General features: G+C 38.7%; 1 protein-coding gene across 1 annotated transcript in view; it reads right to left on the reverse strand.

The window, feature by feature from the left end:
• CD38 (CD38 molecule) overlaps positions 1 to 15,068 on the reverse strand; it is a 142,577-nt gene that overhangs the window by 127,274 nt on the left and 235 nt on the right. The window contains exon 1 of the mRNA XM_053704119.1: positions 14,983 to 15,068. This exon is cut by the window's right edge and continues 235 nt beyond it. Within this exon, the coding sequence (XP_053560094.1) occupies positions 14,983 to 15,068 (86 nt within the window). The remainder of the gene's footprint in view (positions 1 to 14,982) is intronic.

Below are 15,068 nucleotides of genomic sequence, written 5' to 3' on the forward strand. Positions count from 1 at the left end.
TAAAGGGACATTAAACCCCAAAAATGTAATTCATGATTTGGATAGAACATACAATTTTAAACAGCTTTCAAATTTACTTTTATTATCAAATATGCTTCATGCTCTGCACTACTGGCAGCTAGTTGAACACATCTAGTTAGCCATTCACAAGAGACAAATGTGTGCAGGCACCATTTACCAGCTAGCTCCCACTAGTGTAGGATATGTGCGTATTTATTTTCTACAATAGATACCAAGAGAACTAAGCAAATTTGAAAATAGAAGTGATTTTAGAAAATCTCCTAAAATGGCATGCTCTATCTGATTCTTACAAGTTTCATTTTGACTTTTGACTTTCATATCCCTTTAACTAGTATGTGATGTGCACAGCAACAGCTTTGTGTTTTATTAACTCACTTTATATTAAATCAATCAATAAATAAATAAATAAATAAATATGTTTATTTATCTGGAAGTAGCTTTATATAAACTACCTATAAAATGTAATATACTGGGGCGGAGTTAAGCCAAGTAGGCTGATGGCGGCGTTTTAGGAGAGCTCCTCAACCCTCAAGCAGTACACCCGATGATTTCAATATAATTTGAACTCCCTATTTTATATAAATATCCACCTGGAGTCCTAAACCTACAGCTATCCCCTGCAATACCCAAAAACTGTGCCGCAGAAGTCCCTGGCTGATCACAAGCACGGATATCAACAGGGCAAGTGATTGTACCCTCAACTATACTGGGACCGTGGACTAGGGACAAAGACCCGGCTACCTTACCTTTATCCTTTGCAGGCGCACTAGGGGGAACAGAGGAGGGAGATCGCACCCGCACATTGGAAGCGCCAGCGGAGGGTGGAGATACATACCAGCACCACTCAGGGTAAGCCAGCAGACTCCGTTACCCGCCGCGCTGCGTCTGCAGCCACAGGGCCTAAGTGCGCAGCCTTTTAGCTCTGACCGCACACACACTCCTGAGAGCAGCAGAGCGGGCTAACGGCAGCTTGCAGAGGGGTGCTTTCAGATCCGCTCCCCTACACACATTGCGGACCAAACAGTGACAGCACACATTCACTGAGACTGTAAAATCTCACAGGGGACCTCACAAGCTCCCGGCCATTTTTGCGGAGGGACACCTGTTTAAGAAAAAAAAAAAACCCAGCTGCAGACTATTAATCTGAAGAACAATCTGGGAAAAAGATTATAAAGACATGAATAAAAATACATAAAAAAATAAAAGAAAAAGAGGAAAGAAAAAAGAATAGGGGAGGGAGGGGGAGAGGAGAAAGGGGAGAGGAGGGGAAAATCCAAAAAAGAAAAAAAGAACAGGAGAATGGGGAGACTCTAGGCATATTTTGAATTTTGGGAGTCATCTACCTTTCCTGCCTGCACTGTCTGCATAAGTAGATTGTTATTGAGTGGGCTGAGGGGTACTTTGCTGCCTAACTATAGAAATTGGAGGATTATTTCCCTACTCTAATCACACTTAGGATAAGGCAGTTCACAACATTTGATTACCACCCTTCATTCAGTAGATATCATTAACTGTTGCTGCTCTGGCCTCTTGCTGCATGCCACCAAACCTTCCTCACCAGGTAATTCATTGATTACTGTTATACAGAGAGAATGATGCTCTCCTTGCTGGTTTGATTTCATCATAGCCCTATCAATACACTGGAAAGAGGGCTGAGGGATGCCTTGTAAAAAACAAAATAAGGCTGACAAGAACACCCCAGTACGCACGCTCAGTAAATACTTAAAACAAGTTGACCAATCATCCGCACAATTAAAGGATAACATGGAAACAGTACAGCGTGACCACAATGCACAATCAGCGAGCCCAGAGGTGCAAGTCCAACATGTCATCACAAAAGAAGATCTGCAGCACCTATCATCTAAAGAAGATATCAGAAACGCAGTCCAGGAGATGCGCAACCTATTTAATGACTTGAGAAAGGACATTTCTGTTTTAGATACTAGGGTCTCCCAAATAGAAGCTAAGCAGCAGGAGCAATCCACTTCAGTTGAATTAATGAGCTCTGATATCCGAGGCAATTCAGAAATCATACAACAACTGTCAGACAAAATTGAAGATCTAGACAATAGGGGCAGGCGGAATAATTTACGCTTCAGAGGAATATCAGAAACCATACATCCTCCAGCCATCGACGGGTACCTCCAAAGCCTGTTCCGCACCTTAAAAGAATCCCCCTCCTCCCCAGATATAATACTGGAACGCGCCCACAGAGCGCTCAGGGCCAAACCCCCACCTAAGGCACCCCCTAGAGATATCATTGTTCGCTTCCTAAACTACAAGGACAAGGAAGAGATTCTCAGATGTGCACGACTTAAGCACCCAGTTCACCATGCGGGAGAAGAATTGCAAATCTTCTCAGACTTGTCCCCCACCACTCTTCAAAAAAGAAGGGAATTGGGCCACATCACTGCCAAACTGAGGGCTCACAGAGTCCAATACAGATGGGGCTTTCCGGTATCCATAATTGCTACCCATCAGAATAAGTCCGCGGTATTCCACCCAGGATCGGATGAAGCATCGTTTTTTGCAGGACTCTCCATTGGCCCTGACCAGACACACCAAGATCCAGCTCAAGGGTCAGCACGGCCAAGCACTTGAAACTTCAAAAACAAACTCAGACTGCAGCAAACCAAAGTTCTTTGAGGCACTAAGCTTTGAATAACTAACACCGTATCCTTTATAGTCTTGTACTTTATACTGTTAGCACTGGGGGTTTACAAAAGTCTGTAGAAATGTTTATCTTAATGTTCACAGGTCACAGGGAGAGTGGGGATGTATTTGGTCTTGAGTGAGCCCACAATTAAAGGACTTCTAGCAGGTTTAAATGAGAAGTAATAGGGCAACCACCTCTGAAATCTCCTCAAGCCCGATATATCATTTTTCAACTATAACCTGTATTGGGGTCCCCATGGGGATCCATAATTACTCCCAACAACGATTATACCACTTAATATGTACTGGGGCTTTTGCCTAATCTTAAAGACCCTAAATGTTAAATAAGCTTGCTTAGTCAATAGTCATGTCTTTTTTTTTTTTTGTGTAATCGCACCCTCCCTTACAATCACCTTCTCTAAATTTGCTCTTCAAATATGGTTGTATTAATGCAGCTCCACTTATAGACCACCGACTAGTGATATACAATCCCCACACCTCAAAACTTCCTCATATGGGTTCCCCCCGCTTCCCCCCACAATTGGCCCTTGCATCACATATAATCCTTCCCTCCTCTGCCCTCTCCTTTTTACCCTCCTTCCACTCCCCCCCAACCTTCCCTCTATCCCCCCCTCTCCACCCTCCAAACCCACCCCCTCCATCGGCCAAGTGTTACTGCTCATTTCTTACCACCCCCAGGATAAAGGATAGCAATCTTTTCTTTTTAGGAGATTCAAAGTTACTCTATAATAATTCTTTTTTTGTACTAGCTTGGGGGTTACTACCCCGTTTAAACCTTTTCTTTTTTTTTCCTTTTAGCATCTTATTGTTTTAAATTTGTTGATACAGATTTGTAGACCGAAGAGTTATCTTGTTACAAATTGTTTATCCTCGGGCCCACGTACATACACCGGGCCCTATCTCTTATCTGTTTGCCTCCACTTCCTTCACCTTCTCTACTTAGGCTACTCTAGCTTTTACTTCCTTACCCTTATCTATACAATCTGCTTCCCTTAACCTTTTCCTTCTCCCCAAAGGTCTCCCTACCCCCCCCCCCCTTCTTTTTTTTTTTTCCAGAATGAATCATCGGCATAGCAGGTTTGGCGTACATAGCCTGACGTTGACTACTGTTAACGCCAAGGGATTGAACAATCCAGGTAAGCGGTCTATCGCTTTTAGAGCCCTAAAAAACTTAAATAGCCATGTGTTGTTTTTTCAGGAAACGCATTTCCGGAAGGGGAGGGAGCCGAAATGGTTCAATTCACAATACCCCACAGCTTACTTTGCCTCGGGGCAATCAAAAAAAGGAGGCGTGGGTATTCTAATCCATCACTCACTACCTTTAAAAATCACAAATGTTGCGAAAGACCCAGAAGGCAGATACTTGATTGTGACAGGAACACTGTATGACCATCCAATCACCTTAGCTACCTTGTACTGCCCAAATACTGAACAACACATCCTGGTGACCAAAGTTTCAAAACTTCTTTTAGACCTGGGGAAGGGTACAGTCTTCCTCTCGGGGGACTTTAATCTCACCATGGATGTCCAATTAGACACATCAAATGGCACAGCTAGCACTCCACCCAAAGTACTTAAATCTGTAAAAAAACTCAATTTCAAACATCCAACTTCATGACATCTGGCGCACACTACATCCAACAGAAAAGGATTTCACATATTTCTCACCACCACATAACAAATACTCTCGCATAGACTATTTTTATACCGACTCAAACGGGCTTGACATGGTCACTGGATGTTCCATTGGCCCCATAACTTGGTCGGACCATGCACCAGTCACATGCACAGTACAATGGCCTGACTTACCACCCACGTCATACATTTGGAGACTAGACGACTCTTTACTGAATGATCCTATCATTAAAATAGACCTTCAGAAAGCATTGGAAGAGTATCTTACATATAACAATCCCCAACACACATCACTTACAAATGTATGGGAAGCGCATAAAAGCGTCATGAGGGGAGAATTCCTTAAACATAAGGCACGTCTCACCAAACAATATAGACTAAAACACACACAATTATTACAAGCTATAACACATCTAGAAGGGCAGCACAAAAAAAACCCACTAGACACAGTCACCAAGAACGAACTAGACACTGCTAAAAGGGACCTTAACACGCACCTCATGGAGGCTTACCTACGCAAGAACCTACATGTGAAACAACAATATTACGAAGGAGGCAATAAGCCTGGGAAATTGCTGGCCAGAGCGACACGTAGAAAGCAATTAAAAACGTACGTACATCACATACAAACCCCAAATGGGCCGGTGATAAAAGGTAGCAAACAGATAGCTAACTCCTTTCATTCTTACTACCAAACACTGTACAATCTAGGCCGGACTCCGGACATAACAGAATCCTTAGAGGACATGCCTACCAGGGAACATAAGATAGATCAATATCTTGCAAATTTAAATTTACCCCAACTTGACCCAGAACACAGAGATATCCTAGACTCAAACATTACTGTTGATGAGATTAAACAAGCCATTAAAGATTTCCCTAGTGGGAAAAGCCCAGGCCCAGACGGTTTCTCTTTAAAATACTACAAACTCTTTAGCGATACTTTAGGGCCTTTGATGGCTCAACTTTTTAATAACTTGATAGTAACGCCATCACTCCCTAAAACAATGCTCGAAGCGCATATAACAGTTTTACCCAAACCAGGTAAACCTCCCAATTCTCCGGCACATTTTAGACCCATCTCTTTGCTAAATTTAGATATAAAAATTTTAGCTAAAATATTAGCGAACCGCCTAAATAAATACCTCACGAACCTTGTCTCATCTGACCAAGTAGGTTTTGTACCGGGCAGAGAGGCACGAGATAACACCAATAAGGTAATCCAGATCCTAAATTTTGCTCAGGTCAAGGGAGTGCCTATGGCACTTTTCTCAACGGACGCAGAGAAGGCCTTCGACCGGGTCGACTGGCTTTTTCTGCGTCGGGTCATGAAGGCTATGAACTTTGGAGACTCCTTTCTTAATTTGACCTTCGCTTTATACTCGGCCCCCAACGCTCGGATTAGAGTCAATGGTACGTTATCAAAGACTTTTACCATATCAAACGGGACCCGACAGGGGTGCCCGTTGTCCCCCTTGCTTTTTGCTCTCTCGATTGAAGCATTAGCCCAAAAGGTACGACTTAACCCTAACATCAAGGGGATCCAGATTGGGGAGGTAGAACATAAACAGGCGTTATACGCGGATGATATTCTCTACACCCTTTCCAACATCGACTCGTCGATACCAGAGCTCCTCACGGAACTTGCTACATATGGAAAACTTTCTAATTTCCATTTAAATCTCTCAAAGTCTGAACTCCTCAACATTACCTCTCCGACTGAACATATCCAATTCCTAGCAACCAACTATGAGGTCCCTATAGCTGTCAACAAACTGAAATATCTAGGTATATATCTATCTGCAAAATCTACAGATTTATTTAAAAACAATTATCTCACTCTGCGGAAAGAAATAATTAATGACCTTTCCTCTTGGAAGAATAAAACATTATCTTGGCTAGGAAAAATAGGCCTCATCAAAATGAATATCTTACCTCGTATCTTATATATAATGCAAACTGTACCAATACACCTACCTACAGATTTCCTCCCTCACCTGCAGAAATCCTTAGAACAGTTTATCTGGACTGGCGTTAAGCCTAGACTACCCAAACGGACACTATACCTTCCTAGGGACAGGCGGGGACTGGGGTTTCCCGACTTGGCATTGTATAGAAGGGCCATACTATTACAGAGGCTAACTGAATGGGCACATAACACTAATCAAAAACAGTGGGTCAAAATAGATGGCCAAATTCTCCACTCCAACAACGTTGCTTCATTAGCATGGATCCCAGCAACAAAACGCCCCAAATTGATATATAAATATCACTTAATTACAGAAACCCTCCTCGAATGGGACAGATTAATATCTACCAGTACACACATCTCAACCATCCCTTCGCCAAAGACACCAATTCTAGAGAACCCTGAACTACCATACTGTGACCTAAGCAGGCGCATGTGCTCACCTCACAGCTTGAGACTAGGCATCTTACACTTTGCATTAATAGAGGGTAGACTACGCTCACATCAAGAAATGTTAGAAATACATGGGAACATTTTCTCATCCTGGCTAAGATATCACCAACTATCACACTTCCTAATACACCACAAACACAAAGCTGACTTCCTTAGAGAACTCACTCCTTTTGAAATTCTATGTACAGGGCTCACCCCACCAAAAAGACTGATCTCAAAAATCTATAAACTGCTTCTCCTCCCCCCGGACACACAATTACCGACATACACTAGTGCATGGAATAGAGATCTTAACTACGCAATTGAGGAAGAGGAATGGCTTAAGTCATTCAGACTGGTTAAGCGCTCCTCAGTATCGGCTACTGTCCAGGAAATACAACTCAAGTTGTTAACTAGATGGTATTATACACCCGCTAGACTCCACCTGTTCTTTCCGGCGGCCTCTGCCGTATGTTGGAGGGGGTGCGGCGAGACAGGTACGCTCATACATATATGGTGGGCATGTCCCAAAATGACAAACTACTGGGCAACTGTTCTAGGGGAAATGACAAATAAGCTCAATACACACATTCCAGTCACACCCGAGACTTTACTATTCTTACATCTTCCTGATACACTGGGCAAACATGAGCGAGCCCTTCTCCTAATTATGCTCACAGGAGCAAAGAGGCTCATTCCCAGACACTGGAAGTCGGGGGAGGTGCCCACCCTTATTGAGTGGCGCTCCGCCGTAGATGAATTACTAACCCTGGAAAAGCTACACTATTATAAGAGCAATCAAATAGCTGTGTATGACATGATGTTGGCTATGTGGAACCCCCTTCCGGTATAATTCATATAAATAAGCGACTCTTACAGGTAGAGTTAACATTTACACAACTGCGGCAACATATTTGCCAAAATGTAAGGTTTTTTTTTTTTTTAGGTTTTTTTTTTTTTTTTTTTTCTCTCCGCCACCTCTCCCACCCTCCCCCCCTCTCCCACCCTCCCCCCCTCTCCCACCTTCCCCCCCTCTCCCACCTTCCCCCCTCTCCCACCTTCCCCCCCTTCCCCCCCTCTCCCACCTCCCCCCCCTCTTTTCTTTCTTCTTACTGGCTCCCTTTCCCTTTCTTCGCAAGCACATTTCTTCTCTTCTCCTTCCCCGGTGTACGTTTGATGTTCTAATGTGTATTTTATTGCTTTGAACAAAAGAGAGGAAGGTTTATACAATTGTTTGTTAAAAAATATGTTGAAAAGTCAAGCTTTGTCTAATAGAGTTTATTGTCCTAGTACCCAGATGATTCTTTAATTAAGCACTTATGGGCAGTTTAGGGCCCTATGGACATCTAGAGGGGAATCCCCTCACGCCAATATTAAGAGTTGGACATTTTCACATGGTAAAAAAAAAAAAAAGGACTTTATGCCTATCTCTTATGGGTACTTACTCCCTTAATTTGTATGTTTTGACAATTACCCTATTCTTGAAATGTATGTTTGAATTTATAATAAAGCTTGTTTGGAAAAAAAAAAAAAAAAAATGTAATATACTAGATTACAAGTGGAGCACAAAAATATTAGCTCTATAGAACATTAACATTGCTTGAGCACTATCAATATAACTTCTATTTTTGTGCTTAAAGGGACACTGTACCCAAAAATTTTCTTTCTTGATTCAGATTAAGCATGAAATTTTAAGCAACTTTCTAATTTACTCCTATTATCAAATTGTCTTCATTCTCTTTGTATCTTTATTTGAAATGCAAGAATGTAAGTTTAGATGCCGGCCCATTTTTGGTGAACAACCTGGGTTGTCCTTGCTGATTGGTGGATAAATTCATCCACCAATAAAAAAGTGCTGTCCAGAGTACTAAAACCAAAAAAAAAGCTTAGATGCCTACTTTTTCAAATAATGATAGCAAGAGAACGAAGAAAAATTGATAATAGGAGTAAATTAGCAATTGCTTAAAATTGCATGCTCTTTCTGAATTACAAAAGAAAAAATTTGGGTACAGTGTCCCTTTAAGTTACAAGTCCAGAGTTATTTATATTGCTTGAACAATACTTCACATAACAGACTTCTATTGGGGCATGCAGTAAGATTCATATCAGATATTGCTCAAGATGCGCTAAACAGACACTTTGACAACTCTTTTATTTTACTTTTCATTGAACCCCTGCATGATCAAAGCTCCTGCAACTCCCCATGCTGCTCCAGATAACAATGTGACTTTTTGGAGCATATGTGTAAGTGCCTGATCCTGATTGGCTCCCCACCTTTATCCTTATTTGTAGAGCCAGGTTATAATTGGAGCGTTATTTAACACTCCTGCTTGAGCGCTAACTCTGCTAGAAGTCAAGCTTAGAATATCACGTGCACCTTCACATATTCTCCCATAGAAGTCAGTGGAGCAAAAAAATGGTAAAAAACACCCTACTCACCCACAAACCAGATCACAAAAACTCAAGTGCACTAACATGACATGAAAATATGAATATTTCCCATTACAGTGTTCTTCACATAGAAGAATATGTTCTATTTATTCATAAATACATAGAACATATTCTGATATGTGCAAACATGAATGTGAAATATTTACAGTAAATACACATTATAGCACTTTATTAAATATGAATATTGCATAAAAATGTTTTTTCATGTTTTCATCTACGTAACTGCAAAGGACTCCAATGCACTTCAATGTATATCTACTTATGTATACATGTGTTTACATGTGTATATATGACTGTAAATACATATACACGTATAAATACATATGTACTCACACAGGGCCAGCGCTTGCATAAAGGAAAGTTAGGCAATGGCCTTAGGGCGCCACAGTATGGGGGCGCAAACTGCCGGTGACAACTGACAACCTGCAGCAGCAAACATTTTTTATTTTTTTTACATTTGCGGATTGCGTCCACCCCCAGTCCAGATAACCTTAAATTTTCTAAGGGCGAATTGAGAAATTGGGGTGCCGTGCTAATACAAATGTAGCTAAGTTACATTTTTAAAAATATTTGCTGAAATTCAAATGTTTCCCGCGCGCACAGGCTGCATCTGTTCAGTGTGCGTGGGCTTCTGTAGGGAAAGGATGAGGGGGTGGAGCTGCTGGAGCAGGAGTTGCGCTGTCCTGGCTGGAACTTCAAGTAGCTCAGCAGTTCTGATTTGGCATGGCAGCAGACAGTCACAGGTAAAGCAAAACCTGTACTAAAATAAAGCGTATAGAAAAAACAAAGCCTGTCCTGTAAAAGCAAGTGTTTATTTAAGCAAACAGCTCAGAAACTGCACCACGGAAAATAGCTCAGACAGTTAACTACAAGTTTACTTTTACTCCACTGTCTGAGCTATTTTCCATGCTGCATGTTCTGAACCATTTGCTTAAATAAACACTTGCTTTTAAAGGACAGGCTTGCTTTGTTTTTTTTTAAATATATATTTTTTTTTCTGATTTATGCAGGGCTGTTGTGTATATATATGTTAATGTCCTAAAAGCACTGTGTTTAACCCTTAGTGCCATTTGTGGGAGTATCTGCTTAATGCAGTCCTAGCTCCGTGCAGAGAGATACTGTGCTCTGTTCCGTTAGACAAGATTTATAAGCCAGGGAGCTGTTCCTGCAGAGGGAGGTCACAATGTAACTGGGAAATCGGACACAAGCCCCTCACAGTAAGCAGAGGGGAGGCAAACAGGAGAGGGGGATGGGTAGGGAGAGAGTTTTGCTTGGCTGTGTCTCAGCTCAACTTGGGGATATAAGACGTGAATTCAGAGTGACATGACACTTATGCTGCTGTAAATATGTGTGTGTATGTATGTGTAAATGTGTGTTTATGTATGTGTAAATGTGTATGTATGTGTAAATATGTGTGTATGTATGTATAAATATGTGTAAATGTGTGTATGTATGTGTGTGTATGTATGGGTAAATATATGTGTAAATATGTGTATGTGTAAATATGTGTGTGTATGTATGTGTAAATATGTGTATGTGTATGTATAAATATGTGTGTGTATGTATGTGTAAATATGTGTATGTATAAATATGTGTGTGTATGTATGTGTAAATATGTGTGTATATATATGTAAATATATGTGTATGTATAAATATGTGTGTGTATGTATGTGTAAATTTGTGTATGTGTATGTATAAATATGTGTGTGTATGTATGTGTAAATATGTGTATGTATAAATATGTGTGTGTATGTATGTGTAAATATGTGTGTATGTATATGTAAATATGTGTGTGTGTATGTGTAAATGTGTGTGTATGTGTAAATATGTGTGTGTGTATGTGTAAATGTGTGTGTATGTGTAAATATGTGTGTGTGTATGTGTAAATGTGTGTGTGTATGTATAAATATGTGTGTGTGTATGTATAAGTGTGTGTGTATGTGTAAATATGTGTGTATGTAAAAATGTGTATGTATATATATGTAAATATTTGTGTGTGTGTATGTGTAAATGTGTGTATGTGTAAATATGTGTGTGTAAGTATGTGTAGATGTATGTGTATGTATGTGTAAATATGTGTTTGTATATGTAAATATGTGTGTATATGTAAATATGTGTGTGTATGTAAATATGTGTGTGTATATGTAAATATGTGTATGTGTAAAAATGTGTACGTATGTATTTGTAAATACAGGTAGCCCTCAGTTTACGCCGGGGTTAGGTTCCAGAAGGAATGGTTGTAAATCGAAACCGTTGTAAAATGAAACCCAGTTTATAATGTAAGTCAATGGAAAGTGAGGGCGATAGGTTCCAGGCCCCTGTCAAAATTGTCATAAGTAACACCTAATACATTATTTTTAAAGCTTTGAAATGAAGACTTTAAATGTTAAACAGCATTATAAACCTAATAAAATAACCACACAACACTGAATATATCATTAAACTAAGTTAAATGAACAAAAACATTTGCTAAACAGCATTATAAGCCTAATAAAATAATCACACAACACAGACTTCACTTGCATTTTTCTTCAAACAGTTGTTTCTATGCATTCCAATCTGGACTGATTTATAGACAGGAAGATCTTGTTCCTTTGAAATCTGCTCGATAGCTCAGGTCTGGTTAAACTGATTACTTTCAGCTTGCCTGGCTTTGTTGCAACACAAGTGGACAGCTCCACCTACTGGCTATTTTAATAAATGCACTGCTTCTCAATGCTTTTCAATAGCAGTCATATGACTGGAAAAAAAGGTTGTTATTCTGAAATGGTGTAAATTGAACCGTTGTAAAATGAGGGCCACCTGTATGTGTGTGTGTATGTATATGTAAATATGTGTGTGTATGTATGTATATGTAAATGTGTGTGTGTGTGTGTGTGTGTGTAAATATGTGTGTATGTATGTGTAAATATGTATGTGTGTGTATGTATGTGTAAATATGTGTGTGTAAATGTGTGTGTGTGTGTATGTATCTGTAAATATGTGTAAATGTGTGTGTGTGCATGTATGTGTAAGTGTGTGTGTGTGTGTGAAAATATGTATGCATGTGTAAAATTGTATGAGTATGTGTGTGTGTAGGTAAATGTTGTTACCTGCACATTTATGTCATGCAGAAATATCTATTACACAGGGTATATCATTTTTTTTTGGGGGGGGGGGGCGGCAAAATGTGTCTTTGCCTATGTAGCCAAAAATCCTAGCACCGGCCCTGAACTCGCATTTAAACATATATATATATATATATATATATATATATATACATATATATACATGCATATACATCTAGACATGTATATATGTATCTCTATACTAAAGCCTACCTTTTTTTCTAACACCTGATACCTCATATCTTTGAGCCCTTACAACTTTTTTGTGCAATATTTTTTTTATCATTTTTATTAGATGACGTTATTATAAGTGTAACTGTATATTTAAATGTATTTTTGATGTGTTTTGTGACACTTTTTTGTTTTGCAAAACAGTTTACCAGAGCTCTGAGGACGCGGTAATCATTCTAGCGTAAATCATGATTGTGCTCAAGCAATCGCATTTACTTTCAACTTGTAATATCAGCGATAAACCGATGAGCGAAAATACCCATGATAAATTATTTTTTTGCTTGCACATAACTGTTAATGCGCTGCTCGTGGTCTGGCCCTTAGTGCACAATTTTGCATGGGTGAAACAAACAATTGAGTTTGCAATTTTCATGTTTATTACAGATTATGAGAATACATCTAACACGTCTACAAATTTTTTAAAAACTTTTCCCACACAGTTTTCACAACAGTAGCATCTCTAGTATAAATCATGTATTGAAGAGATAAAAAAATACAGTTTAAAGAGATATAGTGCAGCTATAGATTTATTCAAAAGGAGAAATGGAAACAGTTTGAAGCCAGATGATGCAAAGGTGTCTGGGCTGGCGAGATTATTAAGAATGCTCACCAGTACTTCTATTTCCCTGAAAACAGGGGCGTTTACTGCAATTTTGTATGTTAAAGGGACACTGGACCCAAATTTTTTCTTTTGTGATTCAGATAGAGCATGCAATTTTAAGCACCTTTCTAATTTACTCCTACTATATATTTTTCTTCATTCTCTTGCTATCTTTATTTGAAAAAGAAGGCATCTAAGATAAGGAGCCAGACAATATTTGGTTCAGGACATGGACAGCACATGTTTATTGGTGGGTGAATTTATCTACCAATCAGCAAGAACAACCCAGGTTGTTCACCAAAAATGGGCCGGCATCTAAACTTACATTCTTGCTTTTCAAATATAGATACCAAGAGAATGTAGAAAATGTGATCATATGAGTAAATTAGAAAGTACCTTAAAATTGCATGCTCTATCTGAATCACAAAAGAAAAAAATTGTATTCAGTGTCCCTTTAAGTGCCCAATAAAATTTGTGTTTTAAAAATCTTAAAAAAACGAAAAATGTAATCATTCACACAAAAAACACAGAAAAAAATTGTATTGTTAAGGTGCATCAAAAATCATAACAAAATTCTTCACAAAAAAATGTATTGTTTTTTATCAAAAATGTAAAATTTGTAGGTAAACTTCACAGGAATAAATCGTATGCACAAAAAACACACAGAAATTCATACTTATAAGTACAAAATGCAAAGTATAATTTATTTATTTTTTCATAAAATGGGCTGAACAGAAAATGGGCGTATACGAAATTGTCTCTCTAATCCCAGTGTAATTCTGTAAATATTTTCGTACTACAAATCTGTTCTTTCTCGCAAACTAAAAGGTGGCAAGCTTTTCTCAAAACACTCAAAATACTTAGAACCCTAATACAAAAACACATGCATACGAAAATATAGGTGATTGTAAGATGCTATACACAGAAAGCAGCATAACTGGATTTATATTAGCTGCAGGATTTCATTTTTAAAGTGCGCCCCCTGCTCACTTCACTCCACGGAGCGGTGTCCCTTTTAGGGATGGGCGAATGTGTAAATTTTCGAATTTCGAATGTTAGAATGAATCTTATTACTGAAATTCGAATTATAAAGCCGAATGTTGATAAGAATGAATATTCTTAAAAAATTTATAAGCGAAAGCTATTTACAGTTTTCGAATGTCACTTTCGAATTCGAATGTTTATAATTATATCGAATGTCCACATTCAAAATTTCAAATTTAACATTCTATTTAACAAATACTATTCAGAAGTTCAATAGTTCATGCGGTAGGGAGGGAATCTAGTAAATTGATACATAATAAATACAAATATATCATTTTGAATGTTTCTATATAGAATATTGCATAATTCGAATATTACATTTAAAGAAAGCATTAGAAATACTATTACAAACATAAATTTGAATTTTTTTTAATTCGAATATTGCATAATTCGAATATTACATTTAAAGAAAGCATTAGAAATACTATTACAAATATAAATTTGAATTTTTCGAAAATAATATTTTCGAATGTAATCATAAAATTCTAAACCGAACATTCGAAAATCGAATGTTAGAATGTTATGTATACATTCGAAATTCGATACGAACGAATGTGTTAAAATTCGTTTCATTTTTCGAATGTTGCGAAACATTCGCCCATACTTAGTCCCTTTCCAGCGGGCTCGCCACTCACAGAGGCTGCCCCCTTTTTTATGATAATTCCACCAGGGCAGCCCCTGTTAGGAACGGCAAGAAAAACTACATCTGATCTGGCAAAGTTTAGATCATCATAGTCTCTCTTTAAAAAATACTTTTCTATAGTAAGATGTTTTCAAAATCAGTAAGTTATCTCAAAGAGTTAGAAATTTCTTACCTAATGCTTTGATTTTTCTCTCTGTACATTGAGCATCTTTCAAGTATAATCTGTTCCAGATTGTTAGTGGTACCAGGGCCGTCATA

This window comes from Bombina bombina, chromosome 2 (assembly GCF_027579735.1).
Source record: "Bombina bombina isolate aBomBom1 chromosome 2, aBomBom1.pri, whole genome shotgun sequence".
Lineage (NCBI taxonomy): Eukaryota > Metazoa > Chordata > Amphibia > Anura > Bombinatoridae > Bombina > Bombina bombina.